Here is a 27,700-nt window from a genome sequence, read left to right as displayed (position 1 = left end):
CCAATGAGAAGCGAGGCAGCGGGTGGAGTGGCGGCGGGAGCGGCCAATCAGAGGCCGGGGTCTGAGGTGCCTGCGCTGTGAGGCCGTTTCTGGAGGGCTGCGGGGCCTGCTGCGCTTGAGCCGGGCCGGGCCGGGGGGAGGAGGAGGCCGAGGCCGGCAGTGCCGCCGCCGCCATCATGTCGCTGCACGGGAAGCGCAAGGAGATCTACAAGTACGAGGCGCCGTGGACGGTGTACGCCATGAACTGGAGCGTGCGGCCCGACAAGCGCTTCCGCCTGGCCCTGGGCAGCTTCGTCGAGGAGTACAACAACAAGGTCGGGCCCGGAGCGGACCTGCCTGCCAGAAGGGGCCCGGCTGCCGTTGTGCCCCATTGTTCCCGGGCGGGGGGCGGGGGGGGGGTCCTGCCAGTGGCTTCGGGGCTTCCTCGCTGGCTCTGCTGAAGGCTGCGGCTTCACAACGGCGCTCAAGCAGAGTCCAGCGCTGCCCGAGTGGACACCTGCTGCGCCCGCGGCCCCAACACGAACACAGAAGGGCGCCGTCGTTTGTGCCTCAGGACCACGCTCCTGTTGCTGCTAGTGAGCAGCTGCTTCAGGGTGGGAGGGGGGGAGCTGTTTAGTTGCCACCCGTGTCACCTGACCCTGGGGTTGGAAAACGATGCATGTGCGGAATTGTGAATGAGAATACTGTCTTCTTCTTCTTCTAGGTCCAGCTTGTAGGTCTAGATGAGGAAAGCTCAGAGTTCATTTGCAGAAATACATTCGATCACCCATATCCTACTACCAAGTTAATGTGGATCCCAGACACCAAGGGGGTTTATCCAGATCTGTTGGCAACCAGTGGGGACTATCTGCGTGTATGGAGGGTAAGTTGACTTCTGGTAGGATATTTGTTTTTCTCAGTTCCTGTTTAGAGGTGTGACAGCTGTAAGTAGCAGCTGAGCACAGTTCAGAGTAAAAGGCAATTTCCCTTTTCAGATTAAAAGTTGTCACCAAGAGGTGAGTTCCCATCAATTTGATTTTGGGTACCTTAGCCAAAAGAATGGAAACCCTTACCTTAACATAACACAATCCTTGTGAGTTTGCCCTGTGTCCAGTCTGCATAGAAACATGCAGTTTTCTTAATGTAATGATACCTTAAGTAGCAAAAAAGCCTGACTTTTAAGGCCTTTAAAATCTGGTTATTTCAGAGAGCTTTTTATTAAGATTGAATGTTACTCCATTTAGTTTCTGATCAGACAAATACATTCTTCTGTTTTGGGTGCATAAAAGGACTGGCAGCTGGTAAGGGGTTTGAACTTGTGCTAAAATTGGGCTGAGTTTTAATTTCTTTGTTTTTCACTTTTGTGTAGCTTTTAAAATCTTGTTAGCAACATGAATGAAGCTTAAAGAGACCAGGATGTAGAAGTGCTTTTCCCCAAGTGATGGACCTCTTTGAGTTCGTGTTTTTAAATGGGCAGATAGATTAGTTATCATGGCTAATGTAACATTTATGTTTCTTGTTGCAGGTGGGTGAAACGGAGACGAGGCTAGAATGTTTGCTGAACAACAACAAGAATTCTGACTTCTGTGCACCGCTGACATCCTTTGATTGGAATGAAGTGGATCCTTATCTGCTGGGTAAGATTGAAAAATTGCGTAGGAGGGGAAGAGATGATCAAAACACAAAATGTTACCTCTCTAAACATAGCATAGTTAGTATCTTTTTTCTGCATGTGCAATAGCGTTTATTAAATTTTCAAGGGAAGGGAAGTACATGATAGGGAAAAATATAAATCAGCAATGTCTTTTTTTCTACTATTACACTTTGTAAGTTCGTATTATCAGTAATATCTGTAAGTCTGCTTCACCAGTCTTTTACCACAATATCCTAACATGTTTGTTAACTGTAATTATAATCAAATTGCTCTATATCTAAGACATAACATAATAGATACATTTCTGTGATTAATACTTCATCTTTATCCATTCATACACCAGAGCCCAAATTTGTTTTATGTCTTTCTTGGCGTTTTCTTTCAACACATCAGTCAAAATGACCATTTCTGCTGTGTCCAATATTTTTTCCGGCAATTCTTTCTTTGAAGGCATTTTTGTATTCTTCCACTCTCTAGCGTATAATACCCTTGCTACAGTAACTATGTGTACAATCAGACGCTTAGTTTTTTAATGTACTGTTTCAGGAACAATATTCAAAAGAAACAGTTCAGGTTTAAAAGGTACAGATAAAGACAGTATTTTCTGAAGCATTTCATGGACTATTTTCCAATAGTTCCTTACATTTTTACAGGTCCACCAAACATGATTAAAAACTATCCACTTGGGATTTACACTTCCAACAATAATTTGATGTTCCTGGATACATTTTAGCTCTGGCCCTGGGTGAGCAGTGCCTATCCATTTAAATTAATGAGGTGATATTCAAGGGGCAATGACTAAGATTAAGCCAAGTGTTGATTGAAATTAAGCTTACCCTTAGCAAACTAGTTTCTAGGCATAGTGCAGCATTGGAAACACTACTTTGGAAATGAAAAATAGCTCTCAGAAATAGCTCGAGTGGGGCAAAACTTGATGAAATTGGACTCAAGGTAGTTCCATAGGTGAGTTGTGGGATTGTTTTAGCCAAATATAATTTCAGTGCCACTGGTATATAGTGCCCTCCTTTTGTAAGAAGAAATCTGATGACAGCCTGAGTTGATTTGCAACCCAAATTAGCAGCATGTTAATGGTGGGCCTTCTTTGTCCCTGTGGACTGAATCACAACTTCCAGATACTTATAAGTTGCTACCTGTTGTAAACTATGGCCATTTGTACTCCATTTCTTTAGCTTGAATTTTGGACCAAAAGCCATAACTTTTGATTTCTGATAGTTGATCTCAAGATAACTAAAATCGCAGTAGAGACCAAACTGTGCTAATGCCCTTCTAAGGCCTACTGGTGTTCTGGACAACAGAACTGTGTCGTCCGCAAAAAGTAAGGCCACAAGGTGCCGGTCCGCCAGGGAGGGAGGGTGGGTATCAACTAGATGAAGGTTATTAACCACATCATTAAGATAGATGGCAAAAAGGGAAGGGGCCAGGACACAGCCTTGCTTGACTCCTTTTAATGTCGGATGGGATCATTTATTAAAAACACTTTGATCTGCCTGGAGTAATCATCTGGTAACATGTTAAATAAGAAAGTCTCTGGTTGGAATCTAATTTGTATTTTCAGAATCTTTTGTAGTAGATCATGTACCATCTTCAAATAAGATTTGGCTCTTTCACACAACCACCACATATGATAAAAGATTCCAGTTGTAGTCTTACATTTCCAGCACTTATTTGACACATTTTTGCTAATTTGTCTGGGGTCCATCTATAAAACATTTTGTAAATATTTTAAGTCCATTGGTCTAGTCATTTTTATATTGCATTTCCAAACTTTCTCCCAGGTTTCTAAGTCTATATTATGTCCCAAATTTTGGGCCCACTTAATCATACAATTTTTTACAGTCTCATCTTGCATCTTTAAGTTTAAAAGAAAATTATAAAATTTTGTAATTAATTTGCTTTCTGGTCCAAACATTATCTTATCAAAAAGTGATTGTTCTTTGGCAAAACCTATCACTTTATCCTTTACAAATCTAGATTTAATGTGTAGCTTCATCCACCAATCTAGTGATATATCTTGTTGGTTTAATAATAATAATAAATTTTTATTTATACCCCGCCTGCCCCCCGCCAAAGCAGGCTTAGTTCATCATCTATCTTTAGTTCATCTGTATCTGAAAGAAGGGAGTCATATTTCTATATTTTTTGAAAGTCCAAGCTTGTCTCAGCTGAATGGACATGAGGACTGCTGTCTAGTGAGTACTATTCCCTGGGAACCCACAGCCAAAGGGGAACGTTACAATGGAGAGTCATGGCCAATCTGAGGGGGGTGGGGTAGAGCTTGCAACGCCCAGCCATTTCATATTTTCGTAGACAGTCTTTTATATTTTTAGTTTCGGCTGCGATCCTTGCGCTTTTTCTCAGTGTTTTATTTTAAAAATTGCATTGCCAAATCCTGCTATTCTACTACCTTTTCATTTTAAACAAAATATTGCAAGAAGTTTTAAGCATGTTTATATTTTAAGTTTTTTTTAAAAAAAAATTGTGTTTGCATGTGTCCTTTATAAAGTTTATATCGTCACTACCTGGCATTGCATTTTATGACACGCATGGCCTGGCCCCACAGAGTCCATCCTGATACCAAGGGAGTTTGACACCCCTGTGCTGGAATTTTTGGAAGGAGAAGAAGAGTGCAGATTTATACCCCGCCCTTCTCTCTAAATCAGAGACTCAGAGCGGCTTACAATCGCCTATATTTCCCCCCCACAACAGACACCCTGTGAGGTGGGTGGGGCTGAGGGCTTTCACAGCAGCTGCCCTTTCAAGGACAGCCTCTGCCAGAGCTCTGGCTGCCCCAAGGTCATTCCAGCAGCTGCAAGTGGAGGAGTGGGAATCAGTCCTGGTTCTCCCAGATAAGAGTCTGCACACTTTAACCTCTGCACCAAACTGGAAGAATTTCTACTTCTCCAACTTTAGCAATTAATGTCTTAGGTATCCAAGACATATCTATTTTTGAGTATGATTGTCGTCTGAGTAGAACATAAAAAGTCCTTTCCTCTGAGTGGAAGGTTCGCCAAATGTCCTCCAATTCTAACGTCTCCATGTATTTAAGTACATTATTTGGTAAATTTTTGCCAGTGTTTTTTGATCGATTGTTTTTAGGATCAAGGACTACATATCTCCAAAGATCAGGATTTCACCTTCATAAAAAATCTAATAGCGTTTGATAGAAGTTTTCATAGAATTTATTTTTGTTGTCATTAGGTGCATATAATGATGTCACTGTCCAGATCTTTAGAATAAGATATATTCTGTTCTGATCTTTTAATTCTTTGACGATTTCTAAATTTTGATTGTTGATATAAATTGCTCCACCTTTTTTTCTTCATTTGGGAAGAGCAGTATAAACTTTGCCCAATTTTTTGCAATTTAATAGATGCTTCTTCTTTATGTGAGTTTCTTGTATATACAAGACATTTACAGTAATTTTTTTCAGTTGATTGAAAATTCTTGGTTTAAATGAGGAGTTTAATCCATTAAGATTTGCTGAGATTATTTCGAGTTCATTCATTTTATCTTCGTTTCTTTTTCCTCTTTTATTTTTTTGCCTCGCCTTGCCTTGCCTTCTTTAGGGGGTGGTCCGGGGTCTTCTGAACCTGATCTTTGAACATTGTCCGGTTTCAGTTCTTGTAGGAGTTCTTTTGCCTGTTCTGATATTATTATCTTACCCTTTGGTAAGAACATCTCTAAGGGGCATGGGATTTTCCAACGATAACATAAGCGCTTGTTTCAGATTTCAGGATTCTTTCCTTTTCTTGATTGTATCTGGTGGAAGATTTTGAAAAAATTGAATTCCTTTTCCTTCAATTTTGAGAGGCTCCTTCCTATGTTATGATAAAATTGTGTCTTTTGATTTTTTATGAGTGAAACAGACCCATATGACTCTTGGTAGCAGATTATTTTGCCTTGCATATCTTGAGTCTATTCTGAAGATTTGTTCAATTTCCAGGAGGTCACCTTGTACCTTCAAATAATCTTGCATTAATTTTCTAAACCCGTTTGCTAAGCCTTGATCATAGAAGGATTCTGGAATACAGCAAAATAATAGATTATTAGTTCTGAATTTTGTTTCTAAAACTTCAGTCCTTTGATTTGCTTCTCTCAGGGCCTGTTCTTGGTGGTGTTATACTACTTCAAACTTGTCTTGTTTCCATTCAGATTCTTTTTTATTTCTCTTGAGTTTTTGAACCTCTTGTTTATTTTCTTGAATCTTTTCTTTTAATACTTGTAGTCCAGTTGAAATCTCAGTCCTTATTTTTTGAATATCTTAACATAAGAACATAAGAGAAGCCATGTTGGATCAGGCCAATGGCCCATCCAGTCCAACACTCTGTATCACACAGTAGCCAAATATATCATCTTTAATGTCTTGTAGTTGAGTTAGTAATCCTCTATTTTCTTGTTTAAGTTCAACAGTTAAAGTTTTAATTTGCCAGGTAAGCATTTTTTTTCACTTCTCAGTTTTAATTTGAATATCTTCATCAGAACTAATTCTTTTATTTTTTTTGCAAATGTTGTTCCAGTTGCCATCTTTCTCAGCTTTGTTAGTTTTTTCTGCTTTGAAGCTACATTAATTTGCATAATCATAACATTATGGTGTTATGCAAACTTTTTCAGTCTTAAAATATTAGCACTCTTAATAGTTTTAAAATAATCTTAAATCTTCTAAACAATCATTAACAATATGAATGGATGGGGACATATAATGTGTTATATATTCAATCAGTTTCCGTCTCTCCATCCCCCCCCCAGTATATCTGCAAAATTTTAGCCTACAATTGCTATTTCAGCAGTTTGGATGCAGAGTTTCAGTTCAGATTTTAAAACAATTGAAAATAATCTGTTTTGAAGATATTTGCAAGAAGTTATTAGGCAGGCAAACTTACTTGGTATTCTAACTGGCTTTCCTCTGTGCCCGCTTGATAATAGCCATAGTGCAGAAGCCAGGAGACCTTGAGTCCACTAATTAAAGGAGACCCAAAAATCTTCCAAGCTTCCAAAATGGTTTGCTGGAGCCCTCTGTGTGTTGAAAAGGGAGGGGGCTGGCTGGGGTTTTGCCTATCAACCCTGCTTGGCTTTGAGCCCTGGTGCAGAGAGCACAACATAAGCTGTGCTCCAGTCAGACGACATTGGCTTCTCCACAGAGTTAGTTTTTTAAAACTCTACGACAATATCTGGTTGTACTCTTTCTTACAGAGTGGTCATTTTTCTGCAAAGGTGATGGTGCAGGAAAGGTTTGTTCCTCTCCTGAGCCATCAAAAGTCCATCTTCCATGTGGCATTCACCAGCTAAAACACTGATTGTTCAGTTGTTAGGCTTTGCAGGTGAATATGTTGCTCAAGAACAAGTTTTTGCATTGGTTTGTTTCTTCATTTAATGGGCATCATTCTCTTTCTCCATCTCCCAGTTAACATAAAAAGAGAATGACTTAAGTTCAGTGAAATATTCCTTCCATAGCAGATCTTGGAAGTCAAGCAGGGTGAGCTCTGGCTAGTACTGCGGGTGGGGGGTGGAGACTGCCCAGGAGAAAATAAAGGCTGTATGATTGAGCGAGCCTGCCAAAGCAAGCTGTGATGCAGAAGAAAGCAACAGAGAGGGAAAAGGAAGCAAATGACAGCCAGTTGCTCGGGGGCCTGATAGGAGCTCTTTGGGGGCCTGATTCAGCACTTGAGATGCATGTTTGACTCCCCTGTTCTAACCACTCTAGCTGTCTAATTGTTGTTGTTGTGCAGTCGAATCTGATTTCTGTGTTGCCCATCAGGTGATGTCCATGTGTAGAGTCGCCTTTTAGGTTGTTGGAAGAAGGTGTTTGCTATGACCAGTTTGTTCTCTTCACAAAACTCTATTAGCCTTTGCCTGGCTTAATTTTGTTCTCCAAGGTCAAACTTGTCAGTTGTTCCGGTTACCTTTTGACTTCCTACTTTGACATTCCAGTTCCCTATGATGAGGAGGACATCTTTTTTTGGTGTTAATACTAGAAGGTGATGTAGATCTTCATAGAACTGGTCCAGCCTCTTCTGCATCAGTGGTTGGGGCATAGACTTGGATTACTGTGATGCTGAATGGTTTGCCTTGGATATGGACCGAGATCATTCCATTGTTTTTGAGATTGTATCCCATTTCTGCCTTCCTCACTCTCTTGTTAACTATAAAGGCCACACCATTTCTTCTACGGGTCTCTTGCCCACAATAATAGATGCAGCGATCCTCTGAGTTAAATTCACCCATTTTGTCCATTTTAGTTCATTGATTCATAGATCTTACATTCCACGTTCCAATGCAGTATTGCTCTTTGTAGCATCAGACTGTTCTTTCACCATCAGACACATCCACTGCTGAGCATCCTTTCTGCTTTGGCCCAGCCGCTTCACTCTTTCTGTGGTTACTTGGACTTGCCCTCCGTACTTCCCCAGTAGCATATTGGGCACCTTCTGACCTGAGGGGCTCATCTTCCAGCGCCATATCTTTTAGCCTTTTGTTACTGTCCATGGGGTTTTCTTGGCAAGGATACTGGAGTGGTTTGCCATTTTCTTCTCCAGTGGATCACATTTTGTCTGGGTTCTCGGCTGTGGCCTGTCCATCTTGGCATAGCCCACAGCCTCACTGAACCACGCAAGCCCTCTTGTCACGTCAAGGCAGCAATCCATTAGAGGGAGCTTTGTAATTAGGATGGTTTAAAATATTACAAATTGCTAGCCCTTTTGATGGTCATTAAATATCCTAAGGAACCTCTTGTTGAGGGTGAAAGAGGAGAGCACAAAAGTAGGCTTGAAACTCAACATCAAAAAAACTAAGATCATGGCATCTGGCCCCATCACACCTTGGCAAATAGAAGGGGAAGACATGGAAGTAGTGACAGCCTTCACATTTCTGGGATCCAAGATCACTGCAGATGGTGACTGTAGCCATGAAATTAAAAGATGTTTGTTCCTTGGGAGGACAGCTATGGTGAACCTGGGCAGTATAATAAAAAGTGGAGACATCACCCTGCCGACAAAAGTCCGTAAAGTCAAAGCGACGGTATTCCCAGTAGTAATGTATGGCTGTGAGAGCTGGACCATAAGGAAGGCCGAGTGCAGAAGAATAGATGCTTTTGAGATGTGGTGCTGGAGAAGACTTAAGAGTCCCTTGGACTGCAAGAAGATCAAATCAGTCATATATATATATATATATATATAAAAAAAAATCAAATTGGTCAGTCCTAAGGGAAATCAACCCAGACTGTTCACTGGAAGGTCAGATGCTGAAGCTGAAGCTCAAATACTTTGACCACCAAATGAGAAGGAAGCACTCCCTGGAGAAGATCCTGATGCTGGGAAAGACAGAAGGCAAAAGAAGGGGACGGCAAAAGATGAGATGGCTGGACAGTGTTACTGGTGTAACTAACATGAATTTGAGCAGACTTCAGAGGATGGTGGAAGACAGGAGGGCCTGGCGTGACTTATTCCATGGGGTCGCAAAGAGTCGGACTGGACTGTGCGACTGAACAACAAAAAAATATCCTGTGAATGAGTCTGTGTGGGTGGTGGTTTCAATTATGTCATGGGTTTGGGTGGCAGTGAGGGATATTCTTTGTCCTTCAGATTTGGAAAAAAAATTAGAGCAGGTACCACTTATTCTTCCTCTTAGAACATAATTAGATCTGTTTTATGTTTATGTTGTATAGGTTTAAACCCCTTTTTAAACGTTGCACTGTTTGGGGGCCATCTCTGGGCTTCCAGGGAAAGGTCAATCACAGACACACACAAAGATGCCTTGCACTGACTCAGACCACCCCCCCCCCTCCGTAGTCCACCAAAGTCAGTCTTGTCAGTTCAAGGCAGCTGTGGTTCTCCAGGGTCTCAGGCAGAGAGAGGTCTTCTTTCCCATCGCCTTCTACTTGATCCTTTTAACTGGAGATGCTGCCGGGGATTGAACCTGTGGCTTCCTGCATGCCAAGCAGCCTTTCCCCCAGTGGATCACTTTGTTAAATATGAATTGCATTTCAGTTTCATACAGACATATTTTCATAATGTTAGGATGGCAGTGATTAGATTTTTTTTTTGTTTCATACTTTTTTTGTTTCATAATTTGCGAAATTGTAGTACTAACATTGATACTTTAAAATGTTAAACTGATGTGTCCGTAGTACCCTCGGGGGGGGCATGGGAACATCATGGCTGGGGGGTGCATGGTGGTTTGGAAATCACCCACACTGTTACTTATTTTCTTGCTCTGTTTGCTCTGTTCACAAGTCCACGCACTCAAAGGTGTTGCCACCTTCACCCACCTCAGGGTTTTGTAGTATTACATAGGAGAACCTGGCTCTTCCCACTTCTTCTCCAGCCAGCCCTTGCTCACAGGGAAGGGCATCCAATAGATTGGATTCAATAAAATAAATAGCTCCCTCCCTTTTTATAGCCCAGCTTCAAACCAGGCTCTCCTCTTCTGTGCCCTGCTCAGAGAGCCATGGTTTCCCCATCCAGGCTTCTGAACTTCCCCGGGGCAGACTGACTTCCCAAGCTGGCGTGTTGCTGCGGCTGTTCTGCCTGGCTGCTGAGCCCTAGCGGGGAGGTTGGTGGTGGCTGTGGTGCCAAGACCAGGACTTGTTCACTCTTCATATTTACAAACTTAATTGCTCTGGTTTTTAATGGGTCAAACAGTACAAGTATGCCGTAATGTATCGTTTATTTATTGAACTTAAATTCAGTGGTTTGATTGCTGTGGTGTGTCCCCCCCCCCCCTCCAGGCACCTCGAGCATCGACACCACTTGCACCATCTGGGGCCTGGAGACCGGCCAGGTCTTGGGCAGAGTGAATTTGGTGTCCGGCCACGTCAAGACCCAGCTCATCGCTCATGACAAAGAGGTGATGATGATGATGATGATGATGATGATGATGTTGATGATGATGCACGCTTTGTCTCCATGAGGTCATTTTGTGCTTGATCTAATCTACTAACAGGCCTGATAGTGGGCTGCTCTCTTGTTACAATTGCAGACTTGCTCTGAAGTATCTCTATCCTAGCAGCTTACTGGTTTTGGGATAGTAGCAAAACCGGAAAACTGGGGCAAATGCGACCGTCCATTGATTTATACAGGGGCATTATGATACTGGCTGATTTGTTTTCAGTTCTCTTCCTAATAATTCCCAGCATGGCGTTGGCCTTTTTTATTGCAATCACACACTGTCTTGACATTTTCAGTGAGTTATCTTGGGGTCATGGTAGATAACTCACTGAAAATGTCAAGACAGTGTGCGATTTAAATAAAAAAGGCCAGCGCCATGCTGGGAATTATTAGGAAGGGAATTGACAACAAATCAGCCAGTATCATAATGCCCCTGTATAAATAGATGGTGTGGTCTCATTTGGAATACTGTGTGCAGTTCTGGTCACCGCACCTCAAAAAGGATATTATAGCATTAGAAAAAGTCCAGAAAAGGGCAACTAGAATGATTCAAGGGTTGGAACACTTTCCCTATGAAGAAAGGTTAAAACAAAGATTTCAGGTTTTCACGGCTGGTAACATCATTAGGGTTTGTAGAATCTTTCGGGCTCAAGTGCCGTGTTCTACTGGAGAAAGTTTTCCTTCCAGACGTTTCGTTCTCAGCTGCGGAGAACATCCTCAGTGGCGTTGCAGCCGGAGCAGGCGCTCTGACCTTCTTGGCTGCTGTGCATTGAGTGGGGCCAGGGCTGCTGGAGAGCTGCTATTTCTAGGCTGGAGGGGGTGTGATGAAAGGGCAATTGGTTTGTGGATGTGCCCGCAACTGAGAACAAAACGTCTGGAAGGAAAACTTTCTCCAGTAGAACACGGCACTTGAGCCCGAAAGATTCTACAAACCCTAAAGGTTAAAACGCTTGGGGCTCTTTAGCTTGGAGTAACGTCGACTGCGGGGTGACATGATAGAGGTTTACAAGGTAATGCATGGGATGGAGAAAGTAGAGAAAGAAGTTCTTTTCTCCCTTTCTCACAATACAAGAACTCGTGGGCATTCAATTAAGTTGCTGAGCAGTCAGGTTAAAACAGATAAAAGGAAGTACTTCTTCACCCAAAGGGTGATTAAATATGTGGAATTCACTGCCACAGGAGGTGGTGGCGGCTACAAGCATAGACAGCTTCAAGAGGGGGGGTTAGATAAAAATATGGAGCAGAGGTCCATCAGTGGCTATTAGCCACAGTGTGTATATAAATTTTTTTTTTCCTTTTGGCCACTGTGTGACAGAGTGTTGGACTGGTTGGGCCATTGGCCTGATCCAACATGGCTTCTCTTATGTTCTTATGTACTGGATGTAAATATAATGTTCTGCATTTAGGTAAGAAAAATCAAGTGCATGATTATAGAATGGGAGAGCCTTGTCTTGGCAGTGGTATGTCTTAGTGAACCACACAATGAGCATGAGTCAGCAGTGTGCTGTTGTGGCTAAAAAAAATCAATGTGATCTTGGGCTGTATCAACAGAAAGTCCAGATCATGTGAAGTGATGGTATTGCTTTACTCTGGTTAGAGCTCGCCTAGAGTATTGTGTTCAGTTTTGGGCACCACAGTTTAAGAAGGATATAGACAAGCTGAAATGTGCCCAGAGAAGGGCAACAAAGATGGTGAAGGGTCTGAAGACAACCTGCACAATCCTATGAAGAAAGGTTGAAGGAACTGTGTATGTTTAGCCTGAAGAGGCGACAACTGAGAGGTGATATGAACACCATCTTCAAGTCCTTGCAGGGCTCTTATATAGAGGATGTTGCAGAATTGTTTTCTGTGGCCCCAGAAGGTAGGCCCAGAACCAATGGGCTGAAATTAAGAGTTTCTGGCTCAACATTAGGAAGAACATCCTGATGGTTAGAGCAGTTCCTCCGTGGAACAGGCTTCCTTGGGAGGGGGTGGGTTCTCCTTCCTTGGAGGTTTCTAAGCAGAGGCTACATGGCCATCTGACAGCAGTGCTGATTCTGTGAATGAGACAAAGCATGAGAAGGAGGGCAGGAAGGGTTGCATAAATTCTTAGTTCTTGTGGCCCTTCATTACCTCGGGGTCTGAGCAATTTTTCTCCAGGCCAGTTTGGACAGGGATCCTGGAGGTGTTTTTGCCATTTTCTGGGCATGGAGCAGGGATCACTGGGGATGTGTGTGTTGGGGGGAAGGTATTTGTGAATTCCCTGCATTATGCAGGGGGTTGGACTAGATGACCCTGGAGGTCCCCGCCAGCTCAATGATTCTATGAAAGCATTTTGTAGAAGGGCAGTAAAGACTGTGCTCCTTTCCTGAGGGAATGGTCCTTACGGCTGGAGGGCAACAGCAACTCCTGTGGGTTGTGATTGGATGGGCAGCGTTGTCCTGCTGCTTGTGAATACTCTGGGTGTTTGCATAACAAGACTTACAGCAGAAGACAGTGATTTTGGAGTGAATGTCATTTTGCCATTGTTGTGCTTTCTATTCTTGGCATCTGAACAGGTATATGACATTGCGTTCAGCCGTGCAGGAGGTGGGAGAGACATGTTTGCTTCTGTTGGTGCTGATGGCTCAGTCCGGATGTTTGACTTGCGGCATCTAGAGCACAGCACGATCATCTATGAGGACCCTCAGCATCACCCATTGCTCCGCCTTTGCTGGAATAAACAAGACCCCAACTACCTTGCTACAATGGCAATGGATGGCATGGAGGTGAGGCAGTGTTCTTTGAGGTGTTGTACTTGGGAACAGATAACGAGATCCTGTGGCTACATACAAAAAGCCATGGGGTGACCTTCTTTGCTTCAGGGATTCCTTACAGCGTCTGGTCTCTGCACAGCAGCAGCACACAGACACATTTATTGCTCACATCTATGTCAAATGGGTCACAGATGGTTACCACAGACATGCTATGTCTAGAACAAATTATGATACCCCCCCTCCCACAACATGGCATGTTGCATTAATGACTGTGCCCTTGATCATCCCATAAGCACTGTGCAGCGGTCCATCTAGTCCAGCATTCTGAGACCCAGAGTGGTGGACTCTCCTGGAAAATCCCTATGAGCTGGGGAAATGGGAGGGTCCTAAAGAAGCCATGGTGGCTCCATAAAAACCTTTCTGAGGACTTGGAAAATGAAAAGAATTAGGAAATTCCAGGTAGGAAAGGGGCTTCTACCCCCTTCATAAGTAGGGTTGCCCTCCTCTGCATTCTTCTCTAGCTCTGCTGTACCTTTTTTGGGATATGACAACCAGATTGGTGCACTGTATTCCAGGGTGGGTGGGCACCACTGCTCCATACAAAGGCACTGCAGTGCTGTCTGCTTTATTCTGCATTACTTCCTAATAATTCCCAGGATGTAGTTTTCCTTTTTCATTGAGCCAACATTTTCATCAAGCTTTCCAGCGCAACCCCAAGATGTCTTCATTTTGGTCTCAGCCGCTTCAGACCCTATTAAAAGTTAGGATGTTTTGTTATGTCACACTTACCAACATATGCTACTTTGTTGCCCACTAACCCAATTTAGAGAGATCCTTGTGGAGTTGTTAATAATCCCATCCCAATCTCATCACCCCAATTCCAGATTCTTTTTGTCAACCAATTCAGTAGTGCTGGTCCCAGGACCACTCTTTGTGGAACCCCCCTGCTCACTTCCTTGCATTGCAAAAACGGTCAGTTAATTCCTGCTCTCTCAGGGTTCTCTCAGAGCTCTCTCGGCCCCTCTTGCCTCACAAGGTGCCTGTTGTGGAGAGAGAAAGGGAAGGGGATTGTAAGCCGCTTTGAGATCCCTTATGGTAGAGGAAAGTGGGCTACAAAAACCAACTCTTCTTCCACGTTCTGCTGGTTAGCCCGTCTTTGATCCATGCGAGGATGGCAAGGCCCCTTGTCTTATCCTGTGGCTGCTGACTCACTGATGAGGCCTTGTGGAGTCCTAGTAGATGAACGTCTGTGCTGCATTGTATGCTTTCCCATGCTTCAAAAGGAGCATATGCTTAAAGTAGGATTTTTATATTAATAGCCCCATTATACAATGAAATTGTACTAAAGCATAGTTCTGTGGTATGCCTTGCTATGGTAATTTAAGCTGGTTTTGGCTAATCTAAAGGCACTGCTCAATTTGCCTCGTTTGTGTTCTTCTAGTAGATATCCAACATTGTGATCAACTGCATGGAAACGGTGTATGTGCTTCCCGAGAGAGGGATACAGTGTGAAATGCTGTTTCAGAGGAACAGCAAGGAGATGGCAGGGGCACATCATAAGGCAGTCTGAAACTGGGTTGGCCATCCTCAAGATGTGCCCTTATTTTCCCCCCCTTTCCAAGGTGGTGATTCTAGATGTCCGAGTCCCTTGTACTCCTGTTGCGCGGCTGAACAACCACAGAGCATGTGTGAATGGCATTGCTTGGGCACCCCACTCGTCTTGCCATATCTGCACAGCAGGTGAGCACTTCGTTCAGGGCCTGTTGTGGCAGGATGACGTCAAGTGTGTGCTTAGTGTTTGGGGATTTGCTTTTACTACCAGGTAAGCCCGGTATTACAGTTCCAGTGAAACTAAGCAGTGCACATAAAAGAGGTGTGGTCTGCTTTCTTACTGAAGCTGACTTAGTATTATTGACTTCAGTTATAGTCCCCCTTACTCCTGAGACTTGAAATGTTCTCTTTACCATTGACAGGTCTGCTGTTTAGAGAACAGAGAGATTTACCTTCTGCAATTCAGGCCCACTTTCTGGGTGTTCTAAAATTTTATAGACTGCCTTTTAACAATAGTCTCCTGTAAGTTCCATTAAAAGGCTGATTTTATACTGCTGCTGGTCTATGACCATAGTTGAACATATGAACCTATGAAGCTGCCTTATACTGAATCAGACCTTTGGTCCATCAAAGTCAGTATTGTCTTCTCAGACTGGCAGTGGCTCTCCAGGGTCTCAAGCTGAGGTTTTTCACACCTATTTGCCTGGACCCTTTTTTGGAGATGCCGGGGATTGAACCTGGGACCTTCTGCTTCCCAAGCAGATACTCTACCACTGAGCCACAACCCCATTCATGGCTCTCCAGCTGAGGTTTTTCACACCTCTTTGCCTGGACCCTTTTTTGGAGATGCCGGGGATTGAACCTGGGGCCTTCTGCTTCCCAGATGCTCTACCAGAGCCACTGTCCCTCCCCAACATATATGAACATATGAAGCTGCCTTATACTGAATCAGACCCTTGGTCCATCAAAGTCAGTATTGTCTTCTCAGACTGGCAGCGGCTCTCCAGGGTCTCAAGCTGAGGTTTTTCACACCTATTTGCCTGGACCCTTTTTTGGAGATACCAGGGATTGAACCTGGGACCTGCTGCTTCCCAAGCAGATGCTCTACCACTGAGCCACCGTCCCTTCCCTTAACTTTAGTTAACTAAAGTTGTCAGTTGTGTAGAGGTAGATGTATCCTATGTATGATTTCCTCTGCCCCCTGTAGCCAGCCCCATCACACCCAAAGAGCTTCATACCAGTGCTGGGGTTTGGAGCCAGGATTCCCAGACTCTAATCTGACTGACTGGCTCCTACATCACATGTTGAGATTGCATCTTTTAGTAGTTTGCTCCTGCTATCGAGGACAGGAATTCAGGGGTGCATGTGGCATACATATGACCCACTTGGTGTCCAGCATAAGTTGATGAGGGGGGGAAACAATGGGCACAGGTTTGTTCTCATTCTTCACAGACTGTTTTTTTCCCTTTTCTTCTGAATTTTGTCTGCCCAGAGCGGGACTGGGCTTTAGCTCTGATCCTCCTCCCTTTCCTCTCCCTTGTGCAGCGGATGATCATCAGGCTCTTATCTGGGACATCCAGCAAATGCCTCGGGCCATTGAGGACCCCATATTGGCCTACACAGCCGAAGGAGAGATCAACAATGTACAGTGGGCATCAACCCAACCAGACTGGATAGCCATTTGTTACAATAACTGCCTGGAAATCTTGAGAGTGTAAAAACTGCTGGGCCACAAAAGGAAATGAAGTGGGACTGCCTCAGCCCCTTCCCTTCTAGAGCGGAGCAGAACTTCACCCAGGTGGCTCCTTCCAGTGGCGCTCTCTCATCAGGTGGATGATGGGTATGTCATGAGCACTCCCCCCCCCCCTTGGCCCTTGGGAGTTTTTAATATTTCTTTCTACTGAAGTCATGTACATATGACCACTGTTAAGCAAGCATTGTTACCACCTCAACAGAAATAATGTGTTAACTGGTGAGGATTTCTAGTAACTCTTCTGGTGGTTGGGGCATCTAGATAACTTTCTTGAAGAATTCAACTTTAAAAAAAACCTTCTCCAACTGTCCACCCATCACTTTGTTGAGCATTGTAAATGTAGTCTTTCCATTTAAAAGTTATGAATAAAGTTGTTCAACTATATGCAAAGACTTTTGGATGTTGCAAGACCTATTGTAGAAGGGCTTTGCAGAATTAAGCTGTCCCCTTTTTTCTCCTAGTAACTTTTGCTCTCACCACCAGTTTTGTTCTCACCTCACTGGCAGTCCTGTGCTGCGATGGTGTGTGCTTGAGGCTGGCTGTGCAATATCCCGTCTATTCTCTGCTCTCCTCTCCCTCAGTACAAAGCAATGTCTCATAGTCTCTAGGGAGAGAAGTACAGTGTTGGTGTTGCTTCCATTCCTTCTTCCTTGTTAAATAAAAATACTCTCACTAACAATGGAACAAACTTTAACAATCCCAAAACACCAGGCCTTTAAGTTTCTAGAAGATACTTTCATCCCAGGACTCTTGTGTTGTTGTGAGAAATATTCAGCATAATGCAAAATTCCTTTCTTTAGTATAGAAAACATGCACTGCTAATGTAGACTAGCACAGTGCGCTCTCAGAAACTTTGTAACATGACCAGTTAATATAGTTCCCTGTAAAAGACATAGGCTTCTCCCCTCCAGGCATTTCAGAATGATGATGCTTCAAAAGATGCCAAGGCTTCAGCAATATCAGCTTTTGGCCATTCTTCCCTAACACGCGTACATTTCTTTTTTATTTCTTTTCATTCCTTTACCAGAAGCTTTCACCCAGCTGGCTTCCCTAAACATCCATTGGAAGAGAGGTTAAAATGGTTGCATGTGTGGCCCTCTGAAGCACTTATAAAGGGAAATGTGACAAGAACCCTGTCAACAGACACACAGTGAAAAACCTCGTTTTGTGGTGCCTAAGCATATTGTGGGGGGGGGGGGGAGATGTGATGTGTATCAAATATCCTTGTTCAAGCCATGCTAGCTTATCTCCCCATCTCCAACTAGTTAAGACATATTTAGTATTTCTAGGTTGATACAGAGCTACAGAAGGGACTAGATGCTGTCTAAATGTACTCAGCCCTTTGTTCAAATAGATTGGTTTGTGCTGCTTAGAGGCACAAGGATGTACTCGGGGAAGGAGCTAAGAGCTACGCTGTGTGTGCAAAGAGATCTTAATACAAATGGTATACATCACATAAATTAATCTGTGCGGAAGCTTTTCTGTAAACCAATACTAATGTGTATATAATGTTTGTTCTGTACTTCCCCTATTGTGGTGACTTCCTAATGGTGTGAACTTAGTAGCATGTTTGTATAAGACTGCAGGATTCTGCACCTTTTTCAAATAAGCAATAGTGATCTTATGTTCCTTTTCTAAGTCTAGGTAGGTTACTGCATATATTTCCTTAGTCAATAGAATTTGATAAAATTATTGCTGCACTAGCTTTAATATTACCTTTATGTGGCAGAGAGTGGTTAACTTGTTGCAGTATTCCTTTTTAGTTGTATGGAAATACTATAATTGGTTCTGTCTGTTTTCAAGATCTGGTTTCTAGAACTGTACTGAAATTCTGTATTATGAAAATTAATGTTTTTAAAAGGCTTGAAGTTAAATTCAAGAATATTTGTTAAGCGCCTGAATATTCTGCCTTATTTTTAATTAAGTGGAACATTTTAAAATTCTTCCTATGGCTAATTATAAAAAGAATGTGGCAATATTAAATTTTTAAAAATCAATGACTTGGTAAAACTTCACTTTATGCAAGAAAATGTTAAAGTATTCTTAGTAAGATGAAAGAGAATATGTTGACACCCATATTTCCACTTGGGTTAGAGGAAGTGAAGATTAGACTGACAGGTGAGAGATGAAGAGCTGGATACAACTGGGGACAGACAGGCAATGACTCTAGTGACATGCGTAGCCTTCGCAACACAGGCATCATTTACATGTTACAGAATTTACACGCTGACATTATCTGATGTTCTGATGATGCTTGGATTATTTCTATTTTTATCTTTACCTCTTTCTGTAGTAGACTACATTCCCTCCTTAAATGGCATGGAAGTTAAGGAAGGCAATCTTACAATATCCATGCTTTTTGGTACACAAGAGAATTAATAAACATTTTAACTCTTCTCAAAGGTTCTTCAGTCCTAAAATGACATGTAAAATTAGAACTTATTAACAAATATGATAGCTTCTGTTCTCTCATGCTGTATTAATGCCCCCATTTCATGATGTATGGAAAATCTGTTAACCAGCTGCAAACTTGCTGCCCCTGTTCTCAAACCTTTTAATAAAACAACATGTAACAAGAAATGTTCAAAAAACCTGTATTACAAAAATAATATTTAAAAAAAGAGCAAACCATGAGGTTTTAGCCATAACACATGTTCATGCTTATCACATATCATCAAAAAGGCAAATATAAAAGGCCAGCAAGTGCTTCCCGGGGTTTAAGGCTGAATATTTGGGCAGAGCTGAGCTGATGTAAATGAGAATGCAAAGTTTAGAATCATATTTCTTGGCCCAATTTACCATCACTTTTGCATATGGTGTGTAGAAGATTCCAGATGTTGTATTATCACAAACACACACCCATCCCTTTCTTTAGGTCTGTTCACCAAGGGAGAAAAGTGAAAGCACATGTTTTTTACTAAGGTCAGAATGTCACTTACAGACCACGGAATTCCAGATAGTATTTACAGAATTCCCAGGCTCTGCTGAACTTCCGCAAGTTTGTTATATCAAAGGCCTTCCAGTTATACCCTGGGACAAATGTTCCCTATCCTACTGTAAAATGTCCTTCTGGAAGCAGGGCTTCTGGACCCAAGACATTCAGAATGGAAAGTGACCTGTCACAACTGCTAGAATTAATAAGATTGCAAATCTTTTTTGAACTGAGGATTCTGGCAAGCTTGGTGTTCACCTAGAACCTTCCAGAAGTTCTATCATTCAGAGGCAAGAGACAGAGTAACTTGTCAACTCACCAAATTCAGCTGTGTTAGCAGGTTTGTGGAAAGTGTGTATGGCTGGGTTACCAGAGTGGGTTCTGACAGTGAAGGGAGACATCTGTGCAAGCCATGGCATGAGTTCTGGCCAAAGGAGATAAATTCCACATCGAGGGCATATATCTCACCAGTGCTCACAGCCTGTGCCTGTTCCTGCATGATTGGCACAAAGCCTTCATTTTCTCCACGGCCACCCAGTCCTTGGGGGGCGGGGGGGTGTTCTTGGATTTACCCATGGAGCACCAGGGCCTACAATCACCCAAGTCATTCAACCCACTGGCATCCACCATGCTGAGCCCTTCCTGCTCACAGCAGCCTTGCCTGCCCCCTCATCAGCTCAGTTCACCCCCCTGCCAAGGCCCTCACGGTAGGGAAAGAGGACCTGGCGAGTCATGCTGTCTCAGCCCCAGCTTGCACTTCTTTCTGCAACCACAGCTGCTTGTGCTGCTTGCGCCCAAAACCCTCGTCATAGTTGCCTTTGCTCTTGAAGAGCTGTTGGAAGTGTGGCTTGCAGTAGAATTCTCCATGAAGAGCTGCATAGCTGCCCAGGCTGGAAAGGAGGAAGAAGCACATGTTAGAGCTGGTTAGGAAAGGATGGGCAAAGTACGGTCTTCCTCCAGGATGGAGAACTACTGGGAAAGCAAAAAAGCCCTGAAACAGGAGTTTTATGGTGCCCTGGAGTCAGCCTCAGGTTATCTACAACGGGTTCTTGTGAGCGTGAGGTTTCCATGCAGTAGCAAATGCAGTCATTTCGGTTGAGGCTGTTTTCTCCTCTGTGCAGGCGCTTGGCTAGGGTGTGGCTAGAGGCACAAGCTTAAGGACCTGGTGCTTACCCAGTCCTCTGAACCAGAGCAAATGCAGTCATTTCGGTTGAGGCTGTTTTCTCCTCTGTGCAGGTGCTTAGCTAGGGTGTGGCTAGAGGCACAAGCTTAAGGACCTGGTGCTTGAGTTACCCAGTCCTCTGAACCAGAGCACATCCAGGATGTGTTCATTTCTATAGTTTATTTATTTAAATTGAGTTGTTTAAATTATTTCTTTGAAATTGTGGACATTTCTCTGGGTCCTTTGGGGGAGAAAAGTGACACTGAAATGTAATAAAGTATTATTACACTCAAAAACCTAAAAAGCCCAATAAAAGGCTAAGTATTAATGTCATGGCAGAAAAATACAGGCTTTTTGATAAAGTTCCTCATCAAAGGTTCCCGAGGAACCTCAATAGTTATGGGGTAAAAGGACAAGTCCTCTTGTGGATCAAAAAATGGCTAATTAATAGGAAACAGAGTGAGTATAAATGGGCAATTTTGGCACTGGAGGGTGGTAAGCAGTGAGGTATTGTGGGGCTCAGTAATGGGTCCAATGCTTTTTTTAACTTGTTCATTAATGATCTGGAGTTGGGAGTAAGCAGTGAAGTGGCTAAGTTTGCAGATGACACTAAATTGTTCTGGGTGGTAAGAACCAGAGAGGATTGTGAGGGATCTGTTGAGGCTGGGTGAGTGGGCATCAACATGGCAAATGAGGTTCACCATGGCCAAGTGCAAAGTAATGAACATTGGGGCCAAAAATCCTAACCACAAATACACATTGATGGGGTCTGAACTGGTGGAGACTGACCAAGAGAAATCTTGGGAGTCATGGTAGGTAACACTGAAAATATCAAGACAGTGTGCAACTGCAATAAAAAAGGCCAATATTATGCTGGGAATTATTAGGAAGGGAATTGAAAACAAATCATCCAGTATCATAATGCCCTCTATAAATGGATGGTGCAGCCTCATTTGGAGTACTGTGCACAGTTCTGGTCACCACACCTCAAAAAAGACATAGCGTTGGAAAAAGTGCAGAAAAGGGCAACTAAAATGATTAAAGGGTTGGAACACTTTCCCTATGAAGAAAGGTTGAAATGCTTGGGGCTCTTTAGCTTGGAGAAATATCAGCTGAGAGGTAACATGATAGAGGTTTACAAGATTATGCATGGGATAAAGAAGTACTTTTCTCCCATTCTCACAATACAAGAACTCATGGACATTCAATGAAATTGCTGAGCCAGTCGGGTTAGAACGGATAAAAGGAAGTAGAGTCCCTAATATAGGTGCCAATCTTAACTACAAACAGTTGTAGAAAGAAGTCTACGTATCTGGCAACACATACAAACCAGTATCCTTGGGTGTTGATTCCAGAGGAACTTACATAGTTCCCAATGACCAAGGATACCACCTCATCTAAGACCATCTTAATGAGGTCCAGTTCATCTAGGAGCATTGGACTCTAAGGGTGAGTGATTGTCTGGATCAGCCAGCAGCCTTTCTGCCTCCTGGCAAGAAGCCTTTCTGTTCAGAACAACTATAGCCCCTCCCTTATCAGCGGGCTTTATGATGATGATGTCATCTGCTACTAGCCCTTTAAGAGCTTGGGATTTCTACTGTGAGAGACTGCACCACAATTTGCAATAGGTTGCTTCAAGTCTTTTAACACATCTATAACTTTTTCAAAAGCAGAGATGCTGGGATCATACACATTGGGGAAAAAGGTGGACAGGCAGTGAAAACATTCCTTTCACCACATTCCTTAGATTATACCCCACTGTCACATCAGATCTGCAGGATACTACGTTGTCATTAGCATCTCATCAATGACATCCCAGACTCTGAACAACCCCTTTATATTGGATTCCACAGGACAAAAGCATCAGATGTATGCTGGTGCATTCTAAAATATCAACTCGGGATGAAGTGGTGAAAGGACTGAGGGGGACACCCTCCCTGTGGGAACCATTTGATATGTCTGCAGGCTTTGAGAATTAGAGCATACGTACCACCCCAGCAGGGCAGGGCCCTACAACATGTGCAAGCAACAATGTGGTGTTCAGCATCGTCTGTGAATGTGGGTTACAGTACATTGGAAGTACAACCCATACAGTTTTGGAACACTGCAGTAAGATTAAAAATGGCATCATGGATGTGCTTCTTGTATCCCATTTCATGGCACAGTTTTGACTCTTTCAAAGATGTACTTTATAAGCATCAGAGAGGCTCCTGTGATGAAGCACCTAAAATCCTTCTGAGGGAAGAGTCTGCACAACACTGCCCCCCCCCCTCGGTATGGTCAATCTTGCTCTGGATCTTACCTGTTTTTTTTATAATTTTTAAGAAATTCATTGTATATTTATTGAGACTGTTTGCTCTATGATAAATTCTGTATACCTCATGCTGCTCACCTTCTTGTCTTTTCCTGTAAAAATTTTTTCTTGTAAAAGGTCCTTTTTGTAAAATTTTGAAAGTTGTCTCTCGAAAATTGTTCCTGCTCCAACATATTCAGAGTTAGGGTTTGTAGACTCTTTATAGATGTTGCAGCCGGAGCAGGCGCTCAGACCTTCTTGGCTGCTGTGCATTGAGTGGGCCAGGGCTGCTGCACACCCCCTCCAGCCTAGAAATAGCAGCTCTCCAGCAGCCCTGGCCCCACTCAATGCACAGCAGCCAAGAAGGTCTGAGCGCCTGCTCCGGCTGCAACGCCACTGAGGATGTTCTCCACAGCTGAGAACGAAACGTCTGGAAGGAAAACTTTCTCCAGTAGAACACGGCACTTGATCCCAAAAGAGTCTACAAACCCTAATGATGTTACCAGCCGTGAAAACCTGAAATCTTTGATATTCAGAGTTGCTTTTGAGGCACCGTATCTTTAACTCCATACACAGTTGTGTGTGATGAATGCTTTAAACGTGTTGAAAATGTATGATTCAGCAGACTGAAGCTTTGGGGTACATGCCTTTTGTGAATTTTTGCCCACTGTGTGTATTCATATTTCTGAAAAGCAAGTATAGCTTTATGGCCTTTTGACAAATGATTATAATTTAATGGTATGTTGGGTTTTTGCTTCAAAGGTGTATGTTGATTCTCCAACCTTATCTCAGTGTTGCTAAACCCAACCTTGACGAAGTCTCCATGAAACAAGCCTTATAAAGAGTCAACTGCTTGCAATTGGGACCGTCTTGCCAGAAATCCTTTTGGGGACTAATGGCTAAATTGGAGATCCTTGGAAGACTTTTGAATCAACAGAGTGACTCTCTGGATCCGCACAGAGGACTTGTAAAACATTTTCTGACCCACAAGAGGGGAGGGTTCATTACAAACACGTGGAATAAACCCCTGGAGATAACAGCATCTTTGTATTTTGTTTGCAACTGTATGTCTGACTTTGATTATATTGATACCTAGGCAATTTTTCAGTATATTTGAGTGTATGTAGTAATTTGGGGTTATGATATCAGTTGGTATATTAGTTGCATGCTCTGTATGTAGGCTTCTTCCCCTTGTTTGTGGTTGGATGAAATCCTTGGCAAATACAGCTGAGTACTGAATCAATTTGTCTTGGTTTTAAAGGTTTAAGTTACAAATATCATGTTGTTCTATAAAATAAACCCTTTACTTTATGAGCAGTTGTGCACTCGCCCCATATGTAGACAAGTTTTAGCAGAAGAGAACCTATTCTCTCTCTCCCAATCAGCATTCTACCCCAGGGACAGAGAAAAGCAGCAAGGGGATGTCAGATGAAGGCACATTTATTTGGTTTCCTTCCTTCCTGGCAGGGGGGAGGAGGTGATGATGCTCAGGCACTGCTACTCAGTCCCACAGCCAATGGCTTCTTACAGCATAGCACAAAGTTCAGTTTTGTGCTTTTTAACATCCAACTTCTGGGGGAGACAATCTGGAACACAGTGTTATCACTAAGCGGGTGATACACTGCTCCTCTTCCCTTCCAATCAAAATTCAAGGAAGCAGTGAAAGTGTTCTACTGATGTTTGGTAACAGGAAAGGACTGGAAGAGTTTATAAGAATCTGAAACTGAATTCAGACAAGACAGACTTGCTGATCCAGGATGGAGTTACCCTCTGTGACACTGAGGGAGCACCAGCTAGCCCAGCTTCTAGATTCAACATGCCCTTTAGGCAGTCGCCTCTGACAGACAAAGGCTGACTGGCAGCACCAATGGCCTTTCCAGGAGAAAGCTGACCTGGCCACAGTTGGTCACATCCAGACTGGAGAGGAGTCGAAGGGCTCCATAGGTGGCTGCCCTGAAAGCCTTCAGTTCTGGCATCCACAGCACAAAGCCATATGCCTTCTTCACTGCTTTTGACCTTCAGCATTCCCACCCACACTGGCCAACCTAAGACTTGCCAAGGGGGCTGTCTTCTGGGAACCCTCCTTAAGCAGAAGTCCCACCGGTGAAAATCCATCCCGGGAGGGAATCTTGGAGCTGAGAACAACGGCTTCCCTGAAGGCCTCTCGACAGGTTCAAAGACCTGCCTTTCCCAGGGGGCCTTGGAGCTAAATCAGCAAGGAACATGGTAGGGAGGGGCGTGGTACCACTGGAACACTGCATTTTATTAATTTATCATTTTTACTGTATTTAATTTTTTTCTGCCTGAACTACTATTGATTTTATTGTGCTGTAAACCACCTTGAGGACTTTGAGTTGAAAGCTGTTCTTTAAATAAATAAGCTAGTCAATTAACTCACTCACAAGTAACCCTTTTTCCTCCCTTTTCTGATCCCTGATTACACTCTACAGAGCTTCCACTGCCAAATGGAAGGTGGTCTTCTGGCTCAGCGGCACCTCTTGGGCAGGCAGACCCCCCCCCCCTGTACATGACAGAGTAGGGCAGATTTCACCCAAAAACAAACTAGGTTTCTCACCTAGGCCATTTGGCTAACACTCAGACTGGGCCCGGTTCCAAGTCTGTTTACTGAGAAGAAGTGAGTGAAGCTGAATGTCCATGAGTTCTGGTGAGAAAGGGGGAAAAGTACTTCTTTCTCTACCTTCTCTATCCCATGCATAATCTTGTAAACCTCTATCATGTCACCCCTCAGTTGACATTTCTCCAAGCTGAAGAACCCCAAGCCTTCTACTGAACCAGACCCCACTTGGTCCATCGAAGTCAGTGCTGCCTCCTCAGACTGGCAGCAGCTCTCCAGGGTCTTAGGCAGGGCTTTTTTTGTAGCAGGAACTCCTTCGCATATTAGGCTACACCCCCCTGATGTGGCCAATCCTCCAAGAGCTTATGGTGCTCTTCCTACAGGGCCTACTGTAAGCTCTTGGAGGATTGGCTACATCAGGGGTGTGTGGCCTAATATGCAAAGGAGCTCCTGCTACAAAAAAAGGCCTGGTCTTAGGCAAAGGCCTTTCACATCACCAACTGCCAGATCTTTTCACTGGAGTTGCTGAGGACTGAGCCTGGGACCTTCTGCTCGCTAGCATCCCTACCCATCCCTGCTTCTCTTGACTCTCTCACCTGAGCTTCGCATGGCAGTGCTTGCAGCAAAAGCAGGTGGCGTGGAAAACAAATTTATCAGCCACCAGACGCTCCATGGGGTAGACTGTCTTCTGGCAGGCGCTGCATGACTCTTTCACCTGGGCTTTCAAGCTGAATGACTGAGGGATGAACAAAAGAGATAGGATGGAAAGCATTACAACAGGCACCATCGATGTGAGCCCTTAGTTCCACCTTTCTCCTAAGTGACATAATGCATGGAATGGCAGGAAAACATAAACTCATATGATTGCTGGAAGGGACCTCCAGGGTCATCTACTCCAACCCCCTGCACAATGCAGGAAGCTCACAAATAGCTCCCGCTAAGTTCACAAGATCAGCATTGCAGTCAGATGGCCATCTAGCTTCTCTTTCAAAAACCTCCAAGGAAGGAGAGCCCACCACCTCCCAAGGAAGCCTGTTCCACTGAGGAACCTCTCTAACTGTCAGGAAGCGCTTCCTAATGTTTTGCCAAAAACTTCTGATTCTCTGGTGGTTCCAGGAGTGGAACGGTCCTTCACTGAAGGGTATAGGCTCCTCCTTCTCTGGAACAGGGTCAATTCTTCAATCGATCCACCGGGGGGGAGTGGGCTATCCCCTGAGATCTTCCCCTGTTGCTGGTGCAGGACGTGTTCTTCAGCAGCTGAACTGCAGCGATTCGTCAGAGGCTCCAGTTACAGCAAGCTGTGGGATGGCAGCCAGTGGAGCAAGGACAGACAACTGCCGACATTGGGGTGGGTCCCAACAGAGGCACAGAGCTGAGGTCTCCCATGGAGCATCCCTTTTGAAGCAGGGCCTCCTCCTTTCCTTTTTTCCACGCCTGCGTGAGGGTGGGAAACAGTGGAGACCTCTCGCGTTCCTACACAACACTGCAGGAGCAGCGTTTGCAGATGACCAAGGGGCCACAGAGCCAAAAGAGACGCACCTCATGAGGAGACCAGGTAAGTGACCCAATATTGATTGGTGCGTGATCTGGAGCCCCTTTTTGCTAATACCAGATCTTCCGTGGGCGGAGGGGGGGCGGAGTTTACAGCCCAGAGTGGGTCCCTGTTGCTTGGCCCCAGAGAGTCCTTCTAGTCAATGGAGGGCAGAGGCAGACAGGGGATTTTGTTTATTCTTCACCTTGTGTTGCCTTTGCAGCCAATTTGGTCAGGTCTGGGGCGTTTCCTGCGATGGGGTGATCGGAACCACTACAGGGGAGCAGAGCAATGAGCTGGCATGTTGGGGCAGCCATTTTATATCTTCAGGCTTCTTATGGCCAGTTCCCTTTTCTTTCACTTTTGTCCTCAGCCTCACAACATTCCAAGATGGCGGAAGGGCTGGGGCATGCTTCTAATACAGGAGGTTCCTCCAATGAAGTTGCCCACCTATTCAGGATCCACCAGAGGGCAGGGTCCTGCTGGGGGAAACGAACCTGATTTATCTGGAGAGGATGCCAAAACCAACCTACTGCAATGGCTAAAAAGGGAACTTTTAAAGGACTTGGTGCTTCCCAAACCTCTTCTCCTGCTTCAGTGCCAAAAAAGGAAGAGACGGCAGACACATACCC

General features: G+C 43.9%; 2 protein-coding genes across 2 annotated transcripts in view; one reads left to right on the top strand and one right to left on the bottom strand.

The window, feature by feature from the left end:
• The first annotated feature begins 52 nt into the window (after positions 1 to 52).
• Positions 53 to 19,155, top strand: DCAF7 (DDB1 and CUL4 associated factor 7). The gene is made up of 7 exons (XM_060256794.1): positions 53 to 314; positions 704 to 862; positions 1,505 to 1,616; positions 10,377 to 10,495; positions 13,074 to 13,283; positions 14,894 to 15,011; positions 16,368 to 19,155. Exons 1-7 carry the CDS (start codon positions 177 to 179, stop codon positions 16,538 to 16,540), a joined length of 1,029 nt encoding a protein of 342 aa, XP_060112777.1. The 5' UTR covers positions 53 to 176; the 3' UTR covers positions 16,541 to 19,155.
• Positions 18,834 to 27,700, bottom strand: part of LIMD2 (LIM domain containing 2) — a 21,393-nt gene continuing 12,526 nt past the window's right edge. The window contains exons 3-4 of the mRNA XM_060256795.1: positions 26,134 to 26,273; positions 18,834 to 20,397 (exon numbers count right to left, since the gene is read on the bottom strand). Coding sequence (XP_060112778.1) covers positions 20,238 to 20,397; positions 26,134 to 26,273 — 300 coding nt within the window. The 3' untranslated portion in view covers positions 18,834 to 20,237. The remainder of the gene's footprint in view (positions 20,398 to 26,133; positions 26,274 to 27,700) is intronic.

The sequence above is a fragment of the Heteronotia binoei genome, chromosome 15 (assembly GCF_032191835.1).
Source record: "Heteronotia binoei isolate CCM8104 ecotype False Entrance Well chromosome 15, APGP_CSIRO_Hbin_v1, whole genome shotgun sequence".
Classification (NCBI taxonomy): domain Eukaryota; kingdom Metazoa; phylum Chordata; class Lepidosauria; order Squamata; family Gekkonidae; genus Heteronotia; species Heteronotia binoei.
Note: the sequence above shows the minus strand (reverse complement) of the source record. Positions and strands in the feature narration are given on the sequence as shown.

Excerpts from the sequence above, each read along its gene's own strand:
- DCAF7 (XM_060256794.1), top strand. The coding sequence starts at position 177 with ATGTCGCTGCACGGGAAGCGCAAGGAGATCTACAAGTACGAGGCGCCG. Across the intron at positions 13,284-14,893 it reads TGGCAATGGATGGCATGGAG|GTGGTGATTCTAGATGTCCG; the intron begins GTGAGGCAGTGT and ends CCCCTTTCCAAG. Across the intron at positions 15,012-16,367 it reads TTGCCATATCTGCACAGCAG|CGGATGATCATCAGGCTCTT; the intron begins GTGAGCACTTCG and ends TCCCTTGTGCAG.